The sequence below is a fragment of the Scleropages formosus genome, chromosome 17 (assembly GCF_900964775.1).
Source record: "Scleropages formosus chromosome 17, fSclFor1.1, whole genome shotgun sequence".
NCBI lineage: Eukaryota > Metazoa > Chordata > Actinopteri > Osteoglossiformes > Osteoglossidae > Scleropages > Scleropages formosus.
In genome coordinates this window covers 8146913-8169811 of record NC_041822.1, presented here as the reverse complement: position 1 = coordinate 8169811, position 22899 = coordinate 8146913, and the positions used below count along the sequence as shown (strand labels likewise).

The following is a 22899-nucleotide window of genomic DNA, read 5'->3' as shown; positions in this document are numbered from 1 at the left end:
CTTAAGTTACTAGACATAGACTAGATAGAAGATAATACAAAAGGAATGAATCAGTTGTACGTGAAGCCCGTTTTCGCTCGGGGAACGATGCTGAGGATGACGACGGTGACGACGATGCGCGCTCAGACGCGCGGCTCGCGCCGATCTGCTGCTGGCGCTTCAGCGCAGCGCAGCGCAGCGCACTGACCGGAGGATCGGCCGCTCGGCGAGCTGCACGTACCGCGCTGTGCGGGGAAAGTTTCCACTACACTGTCACCTGACCGCGATTGGATGAACTTTTTTAATCTTCTCCCCACCCCCACCGATTAGAAGACCGCCCACCCCAGACAGTCGGCCCGAGACCCCCTTATAGATTTAAAAAGAGAGGCTGCATTCCCACTGACATCGATTCATTCAACACTGCCATAGTGAGCAGGTTACTTTTCGCTGCCTGACTCTGTCTGTGTCAGTACTCTGGTTTACTTTGCCTTTACCATGCTGAGGATGCTAAGGAAACACCAGCAGCTGCGCCCGGGCATGATTCTTTTATTTTTATCCCTCTGTCACTTAATTCAAGACCAAAAGGTGCAAGGTAAATATTTATCATTTGTGTGTGTAATTGTTACTGTCTCTGTAGTGTTTCATCATGTCAAGGATTTTTATATATTGGCCGTTGAAATCTGCGAAAACTGTTCTTATAATAGTAATATCTATACCAGTTAACTTTACTGTTATATTTTTACAGAATATAACGAAAAGATGCTCTTCGGAGTGTTGCAGACTGCAACAGACAAAGAATTCTACATCGGAAATGTTAATCTATTTTACATTTTTATTGTAACAGATTATACACGCATTTACTGGCATAGCAAAGAATCTACTCAAAGCTCATGGGCGCACAACTGGATTTCTCCTGGCTTCTTCAGTATTTGTGAACATGCGATATTGATTCTGAATGCAACACGACGTCCAATAATAATAATCATGCAGTTATGGAAAAAAAAAAAAAAATTATTTACTTCAGCGCGGGCTTTGCAGTGAAAATGAAATTGCTGAGAGTAATCATCAATTAGTCATGTGTGTCCTCGCTCTGGACGGTATAATTAGGCGTTGTGTATGCTTGATATCGAGTAATTTGAATAGTCATTTTTTGAAAGTGTGCAACTTTACAGGGATTCGCTTTGACTGGGAGTCGTGCGGAGGCAAAAGGCGAGTCAGGTGTCACTGACCGGTCTGCGCTAGCGCCTGGTTCATAAAGTCATAATGGAGCACTTTGTATGGACTGTTGTGTGTGTGTGTGTGTGCGTGTGTAAGACTGAGAGAGAGCAGGAGCTCCCCTCAGACACACCGAGACATTGCGTGACTAGGACTCTTCCACCGGCTTCTGCTGCTGTCATACTTGGACCAGCCGCACAATAATAAATGTGATCCGACCTGACGCGTTTTGCTACATAAAAAATAGCCCAAGTTAACCAACACCGACTGAACAACGTTTAGCACCAAACCGAACACATTGTTTATTCAGTGGAAGAACCTCCTGATTAGAGCAACAGAAAGCCGTTTGGCGCACATATTTTCGTAAAAAATGAAGTAATTTCTGAGTGCACCCAGGACCAGGCAGGTAGTCCACACACACACACACACACACACACACACACACAGTGTCCCATTTAAAACCGAGTGTGCGCTTCGTTCGTTTTGCTCTGACGCGGAGCTCTTCGCTGCTCTCATTATTTGCCTGTTACTCTTAGGCGTTTTCGCCTTAATTTACACGCTTGAGCAGGACTGGAAGGAGCGGAGAGACGTGGCTACGCGACTGGGTGTCAGTTATGAAACCGTAAAGTGGACTTACACTGGTAAATCGTTACAAAGTCAGTCAGACAGAATACCCGGGAGGGGGGGGGGGCCTCCCCTCTACGCTAATACGGCTGCACGTGCTCTGTCTGGGTCACCCGCCTCAGACATTAATTCGACTGGCCTTTTTTTCAGCTGGTAACTGCTGGCTGCAACAGGGCCGCAACGGAAGGTGCCAAGTGCTCTACATGCCCGGCATGAGCAGGGAGGAGTGCTGCCGGAGCGGCAGACTGGGCACCTCGTGGACCGAGGAGGATGTGCCCAACAGCACGCTCTTCCGGTGGATGATCTTCAGCGGCGGCGCTCCCAACTGCATGCTCTGCAAAGGTGCGGCGGAGCAAAGGCCGAACGCGCGGAAGCGCGGTCGTAATGTTAGGTCGCGGAAAACGGCTTTAGAACCGACGTTGCGCTCGACGTCTTTGTTCCTCCGCCGGTAGCGGTTCGGTTATGTTTCCTCCGGTCGCTACCAGACGTCCAGACGTGACGGTGCCCGAGAGTCTTCTGGATTCCATGGCTCTAATTGAATAATTGCGTTGTAGAAACGTGTGACAACGTGGACTGCGGCCCAGGCAAGAGGTGCAAGATGAGTAAGAGGAGTAAACCGCGCTGCGTGTGCGCCCCCGACTGCTCCAACGTCACCTGGAAGGGCCCCGTGTGCGGATCGGATGGCAGGACCTACAAGGACGAGTGCGCCTTGCTCAAGGCCAAATGCAAGGGCCACCCCGACCTCGAGGTTCAGTATCAGGGCAAATGCAAGAGTAAGTTACTCAGCACATTCTGCCAAGATCCCCAAGCTAGCTGGTTACCTCCCCAACTTTTCATCTTAGGTTCGGATAGGGCACGGTAGGGTAGGGTAGGGTAGGGTATGGTAAAAGGGGTACTTTGATAATCCCAGCAGGGAAATGAAATCCCACATGTCGTTTCACACCCTGCTATCTCCCAAATACAATTTAGCTGTTTTCTTGAATAACATAAATCTGAATGCAACAAGATGTATTCTAACACGACACCTTAGGTGTGAAGTACCTTTCTGTCAGTTCGTTGCATTTTGACGTACGTAATCGTTCTTTCGACCATTCGATTTCCTTTTCCGCAGAAACCTGCCGTGATGTTCTGTGCCCCGGCAGCTCCACGTGCGTGGTGGACCAGACCAACAACGCCTACTGCGTGACCTGTAATCGAATTTGCCCTGAAGTAACATCGCCCGACCAATACCTGTGTGGGAACGACGGCATCATATATGCAAGCGCTTGTCATCTGCGAAGGGCTACGTGCCTTCTCGGAAGATCGATTGGAGTCGCATATGAGGGAAAATGTGTCAGTGAGTGTCTGAAGCATATTATATGGCTTACCTCAGTTTTACTTCAGTGACGTCCACACTTAAATTTACGAATTGTATTACTCTCCTTATTTCACGTAATCTGAAGTGCCGGATTTGTGCTTCGTTGCTGCAAAGTTTATGCGTCTGCTCAGACCACATCTGCTGAAATAATTTGGCATGTTAAACTTTTCCAGCCTGTTTTGTTTTTAAAGCGGTGTGCTATTTAATATGTAAAAGGATAATGGTTTCCAGGTTACGAATATCAAATCTGCACTCACAGAAAAGAGAGCACATTTGATAGCTGTTGCTGAGTTAAGGTGCGCGAGGTTCATATAAGTATCCAGATTATTATGTTGGCTTAATATACAGCTGTGCGCACTGCGATAATGGTGAATTCCCATGTCTTTGCTGCTCCAGAGGCCAAGTCCTGCGAGGACATCCGCTGCAGTGCGGGTAAGAAGTGTCTGTGGGACGCCAAGATGAGCAGGGGCCGCTGCGCCGTTTGCAACGAGCCGTGTCCCGAGCAGCGGCCGGATGAAGCTGTGTGTGCCAGCGACAACGCCACGTATCCCAGCGAGTGCATCATGAAACAGGCTGCATGCTCAATGGGGGTTCTCCTGGAAGTGAAGCACTCGGGATCTTGCAACTGTAAGTAATCTAGCGAAAGATGTCCTCATTCTTGCTATGCTGCTCCTCCCACACACCCCCCCACCTTAGCTGTTTAAGCAACAGGACGGACTTGGGGACAGGAGCACTTTTGTCTCTTGCGTGTCTTCTTCTCCCTCGTCAATGAACATATGACTAAAACGATACTTTCTGAGTACTTTATTTTCTATTTCAGAAACCTGCAGATTTATTTAGGATATGAAAGAAACAAAACATGACTTCAGATTTCTGTTGTAAGAACAGTCACTTCTGGATGTGGGGTCATTTTGGTAAATTGCTATGTACCATAGCATGCTGCCTTAATTATTTCTGTTGTTGTAGTGTTAAGTTATAATATCACTCGTATGCTCACTTCTTTAAATGTTGTAAATTCCATGGTCATAATTGGTAATTATTTTGTGTTAATTTTACATTTATTTATGGTCTTTCTTTAAGATGTTGCTTCAAATGCAGTGCGATTTTGATTACATGCATCTCCGAAACATGTTTGTGGAAAATACAGATGCATTAAATAATGTACATAAGGTGATTGTAACATTGGTGCCACTTTTGGCTAAATCACAAGGAATGAACTCAACATTCAGTCTGTCTGTCTGTACTGTATATCTCGCCAGCGATGAATATGAACATTGTAATGTGATCTTTTAAATAGGACTGCCATTAAATTGATATAGCCTTAAGGAAAAATAACATTTCAAGCTGCCAATAATAGGTTTTACAAAGTCACAGAGTGTCATTAATGACCTGGTTCATATTTAATTGCTAAGATATAAGGGACCAATTTTATGATCACCTCATGAGTCTGATATGGTGTTTTGCTGTTTGTAGGTTAAGTAATGCAAGTTTGTAGAATTCACATTGATTCATATGGATCTGCGATTGTTGTTAGTGGATGTGCTGCCTCTGGATATTTCAAAACTCTTAATATTGTTTTAAGTCCGTTTGTGTTACTTTGCCTCTGTTTGTTTGTGTGTAAAAAGTTAGAAGATACCTCAGTGGCACTGCCCCTCAGTTTCCTTGCAGAGTTTATGCTGTAGTATGGGTGTCTTCCAGCCAAGTCTCAGCAGCTGCAGCTCAAAAACAAGGGATGACTAAACAAAGCAAAGAAAGGGAAAAAAAAAAAAAAAACACACTTTTTGTCTGTTTTCAGGAATCCGGAAAAAAAATGGCATGAGCCTTTAGGTCTTTCTATTTCCCCTCTTAAGTCAAAGTCTTTACTTCCTAGACTAAGTGTTGCGTAATTGGAAATGTCACACAGCATCGTTAGCTGCTGGCTGTCATAAAATGAATCACAAGACTGCAGTGACTTTTTGCAGGGCTGTGAAAACATGCACTGAGATTCTGCGCTGCTGTGGTCCTAATTTATACAACAGCTACCATATATTCCCCATATAGCCATTACTGAAGACCAGGAGGAGGATGATGAAGATGAAGACCAGGACTACATCAGTTATTTCCATTTATCTTCACTCCTGGATGGATAAATTACCGCACCTAGTACTAGCAGAGGAATATTGTCCATACTGTATATATATATGTAATCCTTATTTATTTTGTAAGAAGAAAGGAAGTATACATGTAGTATAGTCTGATAGAGGTTTATTTATGCTGTGTTCCTGATTAATAATTTATACCTTTACAGTGTCTGACTGATTGTCTACAGTGTTATTTTGTATGTTCACCTGATTTTCATGATTGTTGTCGTTCTCGTTCTTATTGCTGTTGTTTCCGTTTTGTAAGAAAGAATTTTATTTGTCCAAAGATGAACAGTGTTATTTATTGTGATGTATAGTGCTACCATGTAAAGTATCTTTTGCAAGATGTTGATTGCATCCAGTGAGCTCTACAGATACATTTAATGCGGTTGTTTTCTGTTATACAGGTGTTTATTTCACAAAGAATGCATGCTAACATCTGTGTATATTTATGGGGAGCCTTTCTTTCATTTGTGTACAGAAATGCTGTTGCTTTTGTTTACAGTTCACTATAACTGACCAAAGGGTCTATCTCTGTTCATAGGTCTGCAAAAGTACTTTATATAGGGCAGCGCAGTCAAAATAAAGAATGAGCCATGTTTTCTTGGAAATAAGCAACGAGCTTTTGTATCTTGGTAACAGAGGACACAGTATCAGTATTAGTATCTGTTGCAGTATTTTTTCTACAGTGATAGAATATATTCTATATCAGTGGGGATTGCAGAATAACATGTTTTTTCGAAATGTGCCAATAACAACAACTATATGCCATTTTTGTCAAAACGTGTTTTATCCTCATCATTTTATTTCTGCACACTGCTCTTGCAGGACTTACAGAATAAGGTAGAAGTTACAATATATCATATTTTATCACTTTGTGTTTCTCACACTGCGTTTTTTTTTTTTTACATTTCAGACAATGAGGTAAACAAAAATACAAATTCCGTTATAAATATATAGTTTTGTATTTTTTTATGTAAATGTCAAATGTATGTAAAAAAAGTTAAGATGGTATTTGTACAGAAATGAAATGTGAAACAATAAAATGTTTTTCTTCCTTATCATGGTTTGGAATTTGTTGTCAAAAATAAGTAATTGGTTATGCTCTGTACTTCTTTTTATAATTATTAAAATCTAGTACACATAATATATAATGATTATTATTCATACTGGTACAAAATAAACAATAAATACACTAGATTTTCGTTTCCCTTTGCATCTACTCAAAGGGTTAAAACGGTAATTTTTTTTCCCTTGTAATTTGGCTTTGTACAGAATTTACACTGGTATTTTGCCCAATACACAGTACAGATCTAAAAAAAATAGATACTGTCATTAAGTGGTCACAAACATCCCCTTAAAGTGAACATAAAATAACTACCCAGTAAAATTTTCTCAGCTGGTCTGGTCTTTAAGGATTATTATGACACTGTAGCCTGAGTTATTCAGGGGGGGAGTTTTCGCATTCCAACCTGAATGTAGGGCGTTTTTGTAAGAAAAGAAAGTAAACGGTTCTTAAATACGTTGGTCGCTCCATCTGCAACTATATTTAGTATAATGTTAAACAACACAAGTTAAATATTTCCCCGTTCAATATTGCAATACTGAATTTTAACTTGAACGTATTCCAGAGCGGAAACGGAAGTAGCGCGATGAACCCCAGACAGTATTTTCCCTTTTAATTTGTTCTCCTACACTGTCCTAACGCCATCGCGATGCTGGAGAAGTGTGTACCTTGTCGGCTGCCGTAGTTATTGTTGCGTTTCGTTGATAATTATGGCGTCTTTGATGTTGGGCTTGGTTTTGAAGCGATGTGTTGTCCTGAATTCTGGTTCAAAGTTATTGCTAAACCCTGCCAGGTAAAGATTAAGCGTGATTCCATGCTTTGCTTGTTTTTTTGGATAGCGCTTGTGTTTAGACTTGGTTAATAGTGCGTTATTTTCCGGCTGCATCATGTCTGACGTAGCCAGAGAGTAGCTGCAGTGTTTTGAAATAGCTACTGACAAAGTGACAATATTTATTTTATATTTTAAATCTTTTAATCAGTGGTATATATGTCGAAAGCATTTGCGTTCTTTCTTTAGTGAAAATATCAGACTTTTTTTGGATAAAAGTTGGTAGGCAAGCAGACGTGCTACTAGCCCCTAGCAGCTAGCAGCTAGCAGCTAACACTCTCTCTCTGTCCTTGTTACGACCTCGGCGGGGGATTTTGTGATTTATGTCGTTTAGAGCCCGAGCTGAGTGCGAATAACGTGAGGTTTGATGTAGTACTAAGTAAAGTGTATGTACTAGCGATTACTGCTATAACAGCAGTGACTTACTTACTAGATCATGATGAAGATGATCATGTGTGACCCCCCCCCCCCCCCCCGTCCCCGCTTTGCGACGGTCACCATAATTTATGCTCCCGAGTTACACATTTGATTTGGACTGACTGTATTTTGCTGTAATTCAATTGTGTACGTTTATATAGAGTCATTCTTCAAATCTCTTCTGCCTATTTTCAGTGAGTCTTCAGGTATCAACTTTCTGAGCAGCGATGATGATAGATCAGGTGTAAAAAAAAAGCCAAAATTTTTTTAGTTATTAAATTACCCATAGTTATTTTGAAAGATTTGTTACATTACATTTATTAATTTAACTGATGGGTTTTCTCTGACTTACAGTGTTACATTTACGTATTATTACAGTTACAATCTTACCATCATTTTTCCATTTATACAGCTGGGTAATGATTTTACTGGAGCAATTTTAGGGTAAGTACCTTCCTCAAGGGTATTATAGCAGGAGGTGGGGATCAAACCTGTGACTGTGGGATCCAAGGGCAGAAACTAACCACTACTCTACCAGCTGATTTATGCACTTTACAACACCTTGCCCATTTATATAGTATGGTATTTACTGTATTTTAAAGACCTTGATCAAGGGTTCTGCAGCATGAGTAGGATTTGACCTGGTGCCCTTCACGTTATAAGCTATTTTTCTTTTTTTATTTACAAGTTAAAATAGAATGAGGTCGACAGAAAAAAAAGAAGATTAAAGTTTACCATAGCAAAAGTTAGGAGAAAAATGGGACATGTTCCAAATGTTCAGATGAGTGCTTCATAGTTTTTTGTTATGTGTAATTGTTCATGGGGGGGCGCAGTGGGTTGGACCAGGTCTGCTCTCCAGTGGGTCTGGGGTTCGAGTCCCCCTTGGGTTGCCTTGTGACGGACTGGCGTCCCATCCTGGGTGTGTCCCCTCCCCCTCTGGCCTTACGCCCTGTGTTGCCGGGTTAGGCTCCGGTTCCCCGCGACCCCGTATGGGACAAGCGGTTCTGAAAATGTGTGAAATGTGTGTTTCATGGTGGTGTTCTCTTTTGGGAATGTGCTGTTTGGCTGTGTTTGTTGTAATAAACAGCTCTAAATTTTGCATGGATTTATGACCTTTCTGACCATACTTTCTCTGAGCTGTGTTAAGTTACTACGAGACCTGCTACTTTAAGGAAATATCAAATCATTATATTTATGGTATAGTTGTTTACATGGTGTAGGTTATATGAAGCTGATTTTCTAATTATCAGCAATGCGGATTATTTTTAATTTTTTAATTTTTATGGTAATAACAATATACAATATAAAATTACTATAGTTATGACATGTCAATTCATAGTGGGCCTGCATTTTTTCAGAGTGTCTCTAGTTTTAGCAAGTGCTGTTACTAGTTTATCTCAATATGGCAATTCAAGTAACAAAGGTGGTTACTGTAAAATATGATCGTAAGTTCTCAGGTTGTCCACCAATTGTTCTGCCTTTTTAATAAAAAAGAAAAATGGAATTTAAACATCCTGTCCCGAGGCTATTACATCTGCACCACATTAAGCAAGAATATGAAGCAGCTGGCTGTATCACTGTATTCCGTAAACTCTTCAGCAAATTAGTTGCCTTGCTCCAATTAGGATCAGTTTTGTTTTGTGAATTTTAACATTGCACTGGTTAAAACATTCTAGATTCTTGTCACGTTTGGCAGCACCAGGAATTTTTTTTTGAATCGAGTATGAAAGTTGAAATAAGAATATGGTTTCTTTCAAGTTCTTTGCACACATGAGGGACCATTCGCAATACCTGAACAGCAGAAGCCAGTTGCTTTCAATTAAGAAATTTCAGAATGTTTTCATATTATATTATATGTATGTTATATTCAGTTGTTTTGCAGATGCTTTTTGTCCAAGTGGCTTAGTGAATACTGTGTAGTATTTTTCTGACACCTTTTCATCCAAGGTTACTTACAGTGCTAGTTATACTGCAGTACAGTATTAACAGTCAGTCAATCATCTACACACTAAAGCAACACACATATACTATGGGAAATTTAGACTCACCAGTTAATGGTGTAATTAATTCAGAGAAATCCCTCACAGTTGCAGGGAGAACATGCAAACTCCACACATACTCAGTGGAGGTTGAACCTACATCCTTCATGATTGTTCGGGTGCAGTGAGAACACTTTTTTTTAAAAAAAAATTCTACAGTAGTGAAAAGACATTTATAAAAAGCTTATTTTATAGATAGTTGATAGAATTAACCCAAACAGTACATATATTTTTAATAGCCTTTTAATCAAAGACTGCTATTATTCAAGAATTTCCTTGAAGAAGGGTGCGTGACAGTTTTTCAGTCATTATGCCCTCTCTAGTCCCTCACATTCTCTTGCCTTTCATCAGTGTCTTGAGACCTTCTCTTTATGATGCTTTTTGGGATGTTTTTCTCGTGGTCATTCCAGTACCCAAGCCAGCAACCAGCCCCGTCCTCTAATAACTCACTGGAATAAGAAGGTCAGAGAAGTTCTATGGAGCTTCAGCATGCCACATTATTTTCTGTTCGTGACAAGTCAGCTACTGTGCTGCAGCACAGAGGGGCACAGTCCTTGCCACTGGCACTTTACTGGTGACAGCAAGCCGCCGGGCTGACATAAAGTGCAGTCTGTTGTGAACTGGTAAATGGGGGGCTTGCCAGAAACTCAGCAAACTGAACTAATGGGGGTGAAAAAAAGAATCTGCACTATCCCTCTTTCTTTCTTTGTGCTGTGTATGCATTTTTAAGTTACTTGTTTGCGTGATATTTTCCCCTGGTGTATACCTGCTCTGAAGTTTTTCCAACTGCTTTTGTCTTCAGGTTGACCAGCACATCAGGATGGAGCCTATCGGAGAGCAAAGGGGACAAGTCTGAGGTCATCACAGTCGATGAGAAACTGGTGAGGGTCCCTGCTGACAAATAAGCTTCAGTGATTGTGCTTTAAGTGGGTGGAGCCATACAGTTAAGATCACCCGGAGGTTTCACTTACTACTTTTGGAATGCAAGGTACTTATGTGCTTTAGAAATTTTTTTTTCTGGATTATTCTACAAAGGAATCGTAGCGTGACGACTGTCAAGCTGTAACTTATATGAAGCTGATTTTGTTATTAGTCCCTTTTTTTCAGTCACTTTCTTCATTTTAAAGACATTTGTTGGGGCAGCTGTGCAAGGAAGGAAAGACATTTTTTTTTTCAGATTTTATGCACTTCTGCCTAGTTTTATGTAAAAGGTAGAAGTTAATAGGAAATGCATGTGCACACTTGGAAAATACAGTCGTTATCAAAAGTGGTTGTATAATAGGCCTTGTTAAATCCCCACCTCTTTAATCTTGAACTTTATATGAATTTTGAACATTAGACCATCGAGAGCTTCTGCTTTTTGGGATGTCAGCGAGGCAAATTGAGTAGCAGCATGTAAATACAAAGAATTTATGGCTCATTCTGGGCTGTTCATTTTACTTATGGCTTATGTGGGTACTAACGTACCTGTTGTAGCTGAAGATGTGTTTTTTCTATTGTACCTTTACAGCAGAACCTCCCTCTCTCAGAACTGCTGTAGAAAAGTGTCTGCTAAATGAATAAATGTAAATGTACAGCAGAGATGATTGTCTCAATTTTTTTCAATATTGTTTGAGGAAAATGGCAGGTGGTTTGTTATCACTCAGAAGCACTTTCATTCTATTATTTTTGAATGTAAATCTGCTTTCATACAACTCTGATGCATTGATAGCAGTATTGCTGTTGCTTCTTAATCATTTTGCTGTTATTGTCATTCCTTGTTTTCTTACATATTTGATTGAAATCTAGAATAGTGGTTCTGAACCCTAGTTCTTATCCAATGTATAGTATTTATGCTTATTTTTTTTGGGCTCTTCTGCTTGATTGAGTAGTTATACTGAATGAATCATACAGTTCAAAATCTAAAGATTTGCCTTGATGTCTGGCAGAAGTTTCATTCAGAGAAAGGCAGCAACCGGTTCAGCTTAGAGAACAACAGAGGGGCCTTCGTGCTCTGAAGCAGAGGGTACGAATAAAACAAACGGAAGGGTTGCAGTTGCAGTATGTGAAGCTTTTATAGGGCTTGTCAAAAAGCACTTAGTCTGAGCAAGCTGGAAGGGGAGGCGCAGGAGAGGGGGCAGAGGAGGATGTATTGGACAGGTATTCAGGGCACGTCTTTTTGTGCCAGCATGCTGATTAGGCATGCAGTGACTGTCCACTCTGTTTAGGACCGTTTCATCTCATTACGAGTACAATACATGCCATGGCAGAGGCAAATAATCTAGTTATGCCAGTCTGCAAGGAAAAGTCTCATTAAAAAAAGGCTCGGGACCACAAGATTTTGAGTCTGTCTCTCAGTGTACTATAACTCAAAAGCATGTTGTTTAACTCAAACATAAACTAATACTTTAATTCAGATAACTGTAAGATTGTTGTCCAGAAACTGCTGTCGTTTTAAGATGTCCCTTGATCATTTTCTGATTTCATATACTAGGTATTAAATGCATTAGATGTAGTGCTGAGTTTTCAAAGCTGGCATTTTTATCATTGCTCAACATTTGCCTTCTGTGAAGTCTCACTCTGTAGTAATGCAAATAACAGTAACGGCTGTTGTCAGGGGCATTTTGGTGCAAGAAGTTAAGGTTTGTTGGCCAGGTCTCAATGTTACAGAGGCAGTGGCAGGAGCAGTTCCAGACCTAGCTCTGCTGACCCACCCTCCTTCCCTTGACACACACACACACACACACACACACACACACACACACACATATACATATCTCAAGTGGCTGTTTTGTCTGCGCCTGCCTCACACAGCATTCTTGTGCAAAAAAAAATCTCAAGGCTTCTGTCTGGAGCAGTGGGTCAGAGGATTCCTCTTTGAAGAGCCCAGACAAGAGGCTTTCTGTATTATTCACTAAATAGAATTTCTTTTGCTTAACACTCAGGAGAAAATTACCTTTTTATGGGGCCTTTCAACATCAGCTGTTATGTACCTCTGAAGGAAGAGGCTGACACCTTCACGGCAGTGTTGTTTGTTCGACTCCAACTGGGCTTTTTTTCTTTTGCATCCCATCACCAATTTTAATAATGCACGTTATAAGCATTTTAACTATCAACACATGCAAAAAATACCTAAAATATTTAATGTTACTGTGTGTTTTACATTTGCATCTTACTGCATTTATAAACACTTGTCTTTAAAGGAAAAATGTTAAAAGGGAGTCTTGTCTTGAACATTGTTTTCAGTGACACGTTATAAAATACGAATGCATGCATTCAGGTTTTAAAAGCAGAAATGTGCAACTAAGATTAATAGCAAATACCGACGGACTTCTCTGATTACTTCATTGTATGACAAATGTAAGTAATTAGGTTAACTAACAGGTAATTGGGTGATTATCTGGCTGTGTGGTTCATGAGCAGTGCACTACAGTTAACTTGTAATGCCCATTTTCGAAAACGATACACTCTCAGGTATTGCAGTCTTTATACCTTTTGGCATGAATTGGAAATTGATTCCTGTTGAGTGGCCTGACCAGTTGCATTTATCTATGTCACATGGTTGGAAACATGGTTTATTAACCCTAAAGTACATGGGATTACTTGCCTTTGTTTTCTCTTCCCAACTGCATCTTAGTTGTTCTTTGTAAAGCAGGCTACCATGTTTTACATAAAATTTCTGTGAAAAAATTTCTCTTGCAAATGTTTAAATGAAATTGTTTGTAGTTCAGTGTGAAAGTTAGGAGTTAATTTCTGAAAATGTTCTTCATGTTAGTCCAGACCGTATAATGCAATGTAGAACAATTGTTGGTAAACTTTTTTTTTTTTTTTTAGTTATCTTTACATGTTTCAGTCATTTAGTTGGTGGCTGCTTGTGGTAGTTGCATCAAAAGTTAATTTTACTGAAGACACAGGTGTCTGAATAATAGCTGGCAAACATTGAAGTGTAGCATTCCATGGAAGCTAGAACAGTTTTCTTTGCATCAGTGTGTAAACACACCACTTGTTGCATGTACTGCTTTACCCCAGAAAGTTTTATTTTAATAAACATTTCTGGAGTTGGATGGTAAACTGGATGCCCCCCCATGGTATGAGGTACCAGCAGGGCAGTGCAAGGGTCATGTTTTGCAGTTAATTTTCTTGCAAGGTCAAGGGTTTTGATTTTCTTAATTACATGGTTGACTGACCTCTGAAACTCATAAGTACCCGTCTTGTCAGTTGATGTTCCGAAACCCCATACAGACATAAAAGTACTGGTCAAGTGCAAATTATATTTACAGTGTAATTTTTGTTATTCGTTTAGAGAAAGTACATCATCTCATTCATCTGATTTGGATTCCATGCTTAATATTTGTATCAGATAATATATTTTGACAAAACCTACATCTCAGATTAATTTTAAATGCTATTAAGGTTAACTAAACATATTGTTGAGCTTCTACTAGTACAGTTTTGGTGGACAATAAGTTTTGTTAATGAAAATATTATTCATTAGAAAACAGTGCTTTGCCAAAAAAAGGTAGAGAATAATTATACTTTTTGCATTGTAGAGTCATTCAGAAGCCTAGAACAGGACAAAAATAATTTGTCATTTATTTAAATCCTTTTGAGAGGCTCCGACTCACTGCGACCCCACTCGGGATAAGCGGTTATTGAAATTGGTTGGTTAGTTGGTTCAACCCTTTTGATGTGATGACCGTTGTTCCTCACGTATGGTACTCTTCACATGTCGTCTTCCCCAAGTATTGTGTCACTGGTAAATCTGAATGTCATTGTCTGGTTTGCTACCACCTCTTCTCCCTTTCATTGCACTTATGGTTATAGCCAGGACTTTACCATTGTTTTGCGCTTTTAGTTTTGGAGACTGGCAGTTACAACTTGAAAAATTTAAAAACTCTTTAATTTAAGAGTTTTAAAAAGTCATGTGGCAAAATCTTCAACTGGGATGTCAAGGGCGTGTGATGGTGTAACCAGTGGTAAGTGAACGTGCAGCTGTGCAGAGCAAATAACTTGACATTTGTTCTTGGTTATGTACATATCTACTTATTGCTTAACACACAGCTCAGTCTTTGCACTTTCAATTTACTTTTTTCATTTTGACACATAATGTCATTTAATTTTGCTCTTTTTTTTTGTGATTTTAAAAACATTCTGTATTTGGTGTGAATGTTCAAAGTCCTTGAAGTAAAGGCTTAAATTGCAGTTCTAATGCCAGTCAAGTTCAGGTGCATATTCACACTTTCTTTTCTCAGTGTGTTACAGTCTGATATTGCAATTATATTAAACATCTGTCAGATATTTTTCTTTACTTGGAAATGGTTAAACATAAATACTTTGTTCAGTGTAAAAGTCGAGAGTAAATTCCTGCCAATGAAAATCTTCATGTGAGTGCAAACTACATAATGCAGTGACATTAAAGAGGCTAGCTGCCTCACTGTCCCATTTGTCTGGTACAAAGTGCACTTTTAAATCAGTGTAATTTATTATTTTTTTTTTTTTTTAAATGTTTAATGTGGTTTTTCCACTTGGTGGACACTTTCGCTCGGCTCCTGCGTGCAGCCATGGTGCTGCCGCTGTACTGTAAGGAGCTGCTCTTGGAACAATGTGTTACGTGGTGGGTCCTGCAGACTGACGATCTGAGGCGGCTCCCAGGCTCTTTATTCCCAGAAGCACTGGAGGTGTCAGAAATATAGACACGCTTTGGCATGACGGAGACTTTGCCGGCTTTTTTCCCCTCGACCCTTAAGCCTGGCATTCTGTCTGCATATCCAGGTATTGTAGGCCTGTGAATAGTGTCAAACTTCATAGTTCTCATTTTGCTTCCTGTACGTGGCAGAAGAAAAGTGCCTGCGGTGTGGGTTTTCCCTTTGTAATCTTCTTTTCCCAATTTTCCTGGGAACACTGCATTCCACTGCAGTCGCTATCATTGTCTGGGCTGTTGTGTTGTCTGTTGTGAAGATAGGCTGCTTGGCTTTTCCTTAATGTTTGCCAGCATATAATAAAAGTCTAGACTTCTCTCCCTCTCTCTCTCTCCCTCCCCTGTTGGAGAATGGGCTGAATTGGTAATGCACTTCTTGTGCCGTCTCAGTTACTTGTTTACTATCTCCACAATATCTTTTTAATTGCTTGTGCTTTGTTGTTTATTTTGTTTGCGAGAATTATATGCCTGCTTGTTTATGTAACACAGTGAGTGGTTATCATTAAAAAGAGAAATCCTGCTGGTTTCTCACTATTACAGGGCATTTTTTTATTTATATTTGTATAGGTGTGATGATAATAAGTGGAATATTAATTTGAGAAATGGACACTTTTTAGTGTGTTTAATATTAAAGTTGTTTGATTTGCACACTATGAACTATCTCTTTACCATTTAAGTCAGTTAGCCCAAAGTCATGGAGCATCTGAGTTGAAGCTCGTGTCATCGTAGGTGTAGGGACTTTGTAGACCATTTCAAGGTGGTTGCATTAGTAATTCTTTGTAGACCTCATTGCATCACTTTAAGTTGGTCTAAAATTGATAAGTATTTGTGCCCTATCCTGGTTCTGATATCTGAATCGATCATATAATGTCAGTGCTGATGGTGCTGTCAGCAGCTACAGTCCATTAGCATCACTGCCTTGGTGTTCAAGGATCTGTCAGTATTTTTCAGTTTTACACCCTGTATTGGTGAAGTGGAGATTCTCTGTGTTCAAAAACAAAAAAATCTGTTATAATGTGGCACATATGCTGTTCTGAGTTAAATTACAAAGTACAAAATTCATATTGTTAATTTTATATGTAGTTACATTAACACAGGAATGAATTTTTGTGTTTTACTGTTTAGTTGTGTCTTCTACAAATTAAGGGTCCATCTTCATAAGTACCTGAACAATAAATGTAAAACATGTAGCTGGAAAATAAGATAAAGATATTGGCACGCTGGAGTGATATTTAAGCTCTTAAGTTAGTCAATTGACCTTATTTGTTTTGTTTAAAGGGAGGAAACCATGGAAACTTGGTGGTACTTATACAAAAGTAACCTTAATGAATCAGAAACTATGGAACAAGTGCTACTCAAAGAAGGATTGTTATTGTTAATTATTGTAATTTATTTTGTTCAAAATTATGAATGACATGTTTTATGTATTTCTAATGTATTTTCTCAGCCTTTAAAATAAGAAACAACCCTGATTTTATATAATACAAACACTAGCAGCTTTTGTATGGGGTCCCTGCAAAGGAGCTCTTTTTCTCAAAAACCTGCCCATAGATGACAGACAATAATGAAAATTTGACTCTTTGAAGTTGTAATGGCTATTGAAATGTATGAAATTCTTGCATTGAAAGGAGAGTGGCCCATGTCTTGGGTGGTTATTGGCTACATGTGGGGAGGTTTTTCTTCTTTCCTTTTTTCCCTTTTTTTGGCCAAAGAACTTCCCATCCCTTGTTCCCTAATTCCCTTAAGAATTGTACTAGGTTCACTGAAGGCCTCTGGGATCCGAGTCCTGAAAACTGTGTTTATCATTGCAGAAAATTATATCTTGTTTGTTCTACAATCCAAGGGTATGGACTTGTATGGTGGAAAGATGTGCTGCCATTATACTGAAGTTGTCAGTTAGATGATTCAAACTTCATCCTTTGATTGTACCTCTATCCTAACATAAATTAGATTGATCAATATTGATAAAATCAACATTTAAATATTTAGCCATGCTACGTGTACTTAGTTTTGCAACAGTCTGGTGTTTCAGTTCAGCTGCTTCACACTTAAATGCTGCTTAAAAAGCCCAAGGTCCTTGTCATTGACAGGGATTCCAAGAGGATCTGAACACAAAAGGTTGTTAAAATGTATTTTATGTGTGAGAAATCGTCATGTCTAGACACAGAAAGCTTACATTGAAAAGAGAAGATTTGGACTCCCGTTTGGTATAAAGTAAACGTGTTCATGAGCTGGCTTCAGTGTCTAGCAGGACGAGCCTCATTGTTCTCTCTATTAGAGGACATTGACCTGCATATCTTGCAGTGTGCCAGGCCCTTGGTTGTTGACATTTAATGCCCCAGGCAATCCCTTCTTTTTTCATACCATGTGCCTGTCAGATCATCTCTTTTCTTTTATCCACATGCAACTTTTCTCAGTTTTATTACTACAGTTTTTGTTTTAACTTGTCTCTGGTGTCTTATCCTGAGGCAACACTGTTCTGCATTATTCCTTGTCCATGACCAGCTCCCACTGTAGCACTTAAGCATGTGTTGTGGAAACCAGAAGGTTTCTGGTTCAAGCCCCATTCCCTGCATCTGCTTTAGGGCACTTGAGAATGATAGTAACGCTGAAGTGCTGCAGTAAGTTACCCACTTGTACAAAAGATCACATACAACAAGTCACTGTGGATGGAAGCATCACATAACCCAGAAAGTAATATTAGAAATACAGTATATAGAATGTGTGGCAGTCCATTGTAAAAAGTAACTCTAAAGCAACAGCTTGAAGAGAATTTGTTCTGTGAGACGAGGCTGGACTTTGTAGAATCTACAAACTTTGTAGAAGCGACAGGTTCCGTTGCAAACATGTAAAGCAATTTGTTAGAAAGTTGTCCCTCATATTTGCAGTGTGGTTGGGTGTGTGCTTTAGGACGCTTACTGCGGTCATTCTTCATCTGAGCAATATGTTCTTTATTGTTTTGTGTTCCTCCCACAGGACATGAATGTACCTATCAAACCAATGCCAACCTGGCAAGGTACAAATCTATCTAACTACTGCGCAGTTTCCATCATCCCAGTTGTATCTTACCTTAAACTAATGAGCAAGCAGCTACAGTGCTTTACAGGCACACCTTAAGAAGGTTCACTTCATTTGAGAGACATTGCCAAACTAAACGGAAGATTAGGTGCTCAGTGCGAGTCTTTTATTCGGTCTATATCTGCTATGTCAAGGGATTATGTGAAGAAATGTAGCATGCAAGTATCAGGATGTTACAGAAATATATGCTGGATTTCCTGTTAAGTATAAAGTCTAATATCATAAATTGGTGTTTGCACTCTTGGCGTGTTTGAGGTTTTTGTCACTACTCTGTCAACAAAGGGTCTGCACTCTGTTTAAGTTGCAAGGGATCCAGCTGAATGGAAATAATGACAGGCACAATAGAGTGAGACATACAGTCTGAAGTAATTTTCATAGTTAGAAACTGAACAGCACTTCAGTGTCAGGGCTTGGATATTTCATCCTGAATTAAATTCTGTTTTTAAAAAAAAAAAAAAAGCACAAGACATTCAACTCTGTGTTACACCTTGCTGTAACTTGCCAGAGGAATTAGGGAAAATTGATAATTGTGCTGAAGTATGTGCAAGAATATGGTAACCACAGTTTTTTTTAAGTGCTTTGAGAGCAGCGCTTTCATTGACGTCTTTTCATCGTGCATTTGTGATACATGCTAAAGTTTTTCTGCTTTACATTTTTATTTAGGTTGTGTCATTTTTAATTAGCTATTTGGTTTTTGTTTTTCACCCACAGAACATCGCCCCATTAACTGGAGTGCCCGAGGAGCACGTGAAGACCCGAAAAGTCCGCATTTACGTACCCACTCGCACAGCCATGCAGTCTGGAGTGAATAACACCCACAAGTGGAAGATGGACTTTGACACTAGAGAGCGATGGGAGAATCCTTTAATGGGCTGGGCCTCCACGTATGCTCTTAAGTTTTTTATCATACTGCATTCTTGTGTATCCATAGTCATACACTACATTTAAGATATTTAAGTATCATTTGTAATAATACATAATTTAAGTAATTAGTTTAATATGGGGCAGCACAGTGGGACAGCAAGTAGTGCTGATGCTTCACAGCTCTTGCGCTGTTTGGACTTGGGTTCTAATCTCGCTTTGTTTCTGTATCCTTTGCATGTCATCCCTGAGTTCACATGATATTTCCGTCTTTTCAGCTGTATTGGTGGTTCTAAATTGTGCATAATCTGTTTCTGTGTTTTTCTGTTCTGCAATGGACTGGCATCCTATCCAGAATATATGCCTTACGACAGCCGCAACCTTGCATTGGAGAGGCGGTTGTTGATGATGGGCGCATAGATAGTTTTTTTTATTTTTTTTTATTACATATTGAAATGCTTCACAGTATTTTTCAGTTTTAGCTGTTCTGAAATAGTTTTGCACAAAATTTTTTGAAAAACTGACACAAAACATGCCTTTTTGTTTCAGTATTTAAATACTACATATCACCTGATGTCACAAGTTTTGAAGAGCATTAAGAAGAAAGCATTTTCATAGTTTATCTGTGATACTTACATGTCACTTGCACAGTTAAATAGTACAGTGGTCTTAAGTACAGCGTTCAAGCTGACTATAAAGTGTGTCTGCAGACTGGAGGGAAATGTTGAGTCTAAATATGGGGGAAGTGCAAACTAAAAAGACAAGGGCTCATTACCAAAAAAGAATGGCCAAACAAATTAAAAAGGGTAACACTGCAAATAAAATGTAGTACAAAAACAAAACGTATGGTGTAAAGAGCAGTGCTGTAAACTAAAAAATAAAGTGCAATTAATTGAAGAACTAAACAAAAAACCAACTAAAGTGGTTTCAGTTTACATGTCCACTGTTTAATTTCTTTCTCTTGTTTAGGGCCACCTTAATACAGCAGTCTTGTCTTTTCCACAGAATCAGTAACCTCATATCAAGCAAAAAAGTACAGGGAGAAAAAATTGTTTGAGAATATGTTGCATATCTAAAAATATTTTGTTCATATCATGTGTATTTGTGTATAATCTGTATGATGAAATTAGTTTCCTTTAGAATCAACCACTTTTTTTGCAAAGAGGTCTGCACAGGTTTGCTTTTAGTTATATGTATTTATGACCATGGCTTTTATTGCTTTTGTTTATGGGTTTTTTGTGATTTGTTTCAGGGCTGATCCTTTGTCCAACATGGTCCTCACTTTCAGTTCAAAGGAGGATGCTGTCGCATTTGCTGAGAAGAATGGTAATATTTTCTTTACTAAAAGTATAGGAAAGTTGTCTTGCGTTGTGATACTTATGCAAAAAATGTGTGAACAGATATTCCAACTGATGCAGACTTTTGAAACTCAACTCAGCGCTATCACTCTATGTAATTAAGGTTTATGCTGAACTCCTCAGTTCTTATTTTGACCCATTCGACTATATGTTATGAGTAATTAAAGGTGGGAACTGATGTATAATTGCCTTCCTCTGTGGCCTATCAAACTGAACTAGACAACTGGCACTTTTTTCTTGTGAAACAACCCTTTTCAGTGTTTTCTGTTAGGCTATATACTGCTATCCTGTTCTTGTGTTGTTCTTTGTGTTTTTACATAGACATACTTACAACCCATCAATATTTCTCTTGTTGCTTGTAAGAGGCTGTAAAAATTAGTAATTAATACTGCTCATTGTTATTTGTTGCTTTGCTGACATTTATCCATAATGTCTTGCAGTATTTGGCCTGTTGATGCAGCTGTGTGTGTTGTACCTGCTGCCTAACCTATGTGGATTAAAATAGATATGTTGTAGTGGAAAGATTACATTTGATTTTATTTTACAGGCTGGAGTTATGATATACAAAAACAGAGGATGCCAACACCGAAGTCAAAATCATATGGAGCCAATTTCTCTTGGAACAAAAGAACACGGGTGTCCACAAAATGAGAAATTACTGTATTTTGTATGCCCTACACCTGTATGTAAGTGTTAATATTCATAATAAAGTTACTTACAAGAAGTAGCCTTTTGTTGTGATTTCAATCCAGAGAAGTGAGAGTACCATGAAAAGATTTATTTTGGATTATAGAATTCTTTGAATTCTTTGATTAAGGAATTCTTTAGATAATCAACAAGATAATCACTGTAAAATCCAACAATATGAAGTCATATGGTAGTCTTAATATTTATTTTGCATTTTGGGATTATTTCTCCAGATTGGCCAGTGTAATCCATGCTAGTCACTGAAGATGAGGGACTTGTGGTATTTTACAGCAGGTACATGTAAACAATTGTCTTCATTATAGCTATAATAAGTCTAATGTAAATAAGCCCAAATGTTTGGGACATTTAAAAAAAAATAATAATAATCTCAGTAATACTACTTGGGACATTTTTGTGAAGTTTGGTGAAAATGTTTATTTAATACTTGCATCACTAATTTTCTGACAAAGGTTTTTGCTAGTGTAATGTAAAGAAAATGTAGTAGCATTTAACAACTTCAATTTACAAAGTCAAAATCGTATCTGTAAGATTTAGTTCTCATTAAACACTGAGTTCTAGGAATTCCTGTGAATCCCAGATTTTACATCTAGAATATCCATATTATTAGTGGAAGCTGCTGTGAGTGAGAGTGAACAGTATACCGTGTCTTTTTGAGTATTAGACAGCACTGTTGATTGGCATGAGTGTTAACTGTATGAACTTCCTGTCCCTGCCTACTTGCTCCAAATTTGCATTCGTACCTTACTTCCTGTTCTATTCTGCCATCAAGTATTTTTCTTATGGCTGATATAATCCACACAAAATCTTTTTTTCTATAGCAAAATATTAACTCTAAGTAAAAAAAACGTTAGCCTATGCACAGTATTTTTTTTTTTTTTTTCTTTTTCCTACTAGTGCCACACACATACTGTCTGAAGCTGCTTGTCCCAATCAGGGTTACGGCGAACCGGGAGCCTAACCCAGCAGCACAGGGCATGGGGCTGGAGGGGGAGGGGACGCACCCAGGACGGGATGCCAGTCTGTCGCAAGGCACCCCAAGCGGGACTCAAGCCCCAGGCTTGCCAGCAACCAAGACCTGGCCAAACCTGCTGTGCCACCATGCCTCCCTTAGCTAGAGCCAAATAAAAACTAAAGGATCTCAGAATATTTAATCAATCATTCATAATCATCATTTTTGAAGTCACGACCCGGTCCTGCAGATATATCCTGCATAATATTCGTAGGATCTGTCCCTACCTCACTACTGACTCCACCCAACTACTGAGATGGTGACTTCCCATCTGGACTACTGCAACTATCTTCTGTGTGGCCTTCCTGCTAATGCCATCAAACCTCTGCAGCTTCAACAGAATGCTGCAGCACGAGTTGTTTGATTTGCCAAAGCGCTCCCATGTATCTCCTCTACTCATCTCTCTGCACTGGCTTCCCATAGTTGCCCGTATCAGATTCAAAACCCTGGTTACTGTGTACAAATGCATCAATAGAACTGCCCCCGGCTATTTACAGGACTTGATCAACCGGTACACCTCAGCCAAGCCCCTTCACTCGTCTGCTTCTGCTTGCTTGGTGGT

General features: G+C 39.3%; 2 protein-coding genes across 2 annotated transcripts; both read left to right on the top strand.

Annotated features, from left to right (window-relative positions):
- Positions 1 to 397: 397 nt before the first annotated feature.
- Positions 398 to 5936, top strand: fsta (follistatin a). The gene is made up of 6 exons (XM_018759026.2): positions 398 to 571; positions 1969 to 2160; positions 2373 to 2591; positions 2930 to 3154; positions 3572 to 3802; positions 5216 to 5936. The coding sequence occupies exons 1-6, from the start codon at positions 475 to 477 to the stop codon at positions 5302 to 5304; spliced, it is 1053 nt and encodes a 350-aa protein (XP_018614542.1). The 5' UTR covers positions 398 to 474; the 3' UTR covers positions 5305 to 5936.
- Positions 5937 to 6992: 1056 nt separating this feature from the next.
- On the top strand, positions 6993 to 21344 carry ndufs4 (NADH:ubiquinone oxidoreductase subunit S4). The gene is made up of 5 exons (XM_018759038.1): positions 6993 to 7154; positions 10449 to 10527; positions 19113 to 19285; positions 20515 to 20588; positions 21168 to 21344. Exons 1-5 carry the CDS (start codon positions 7072 to 7074, stop codon positions 21269 to 21271), a joined length of 513 nt encoding a protein of 170 aa, XP_018614554.1. The 5' UTR covers positions 6993 to 7071; the 3' UTR covers positions 21272 to 21344.
- The last annotated feature ends 1555 nt before the right edge of the window (positions 21345 to 22899 follow it).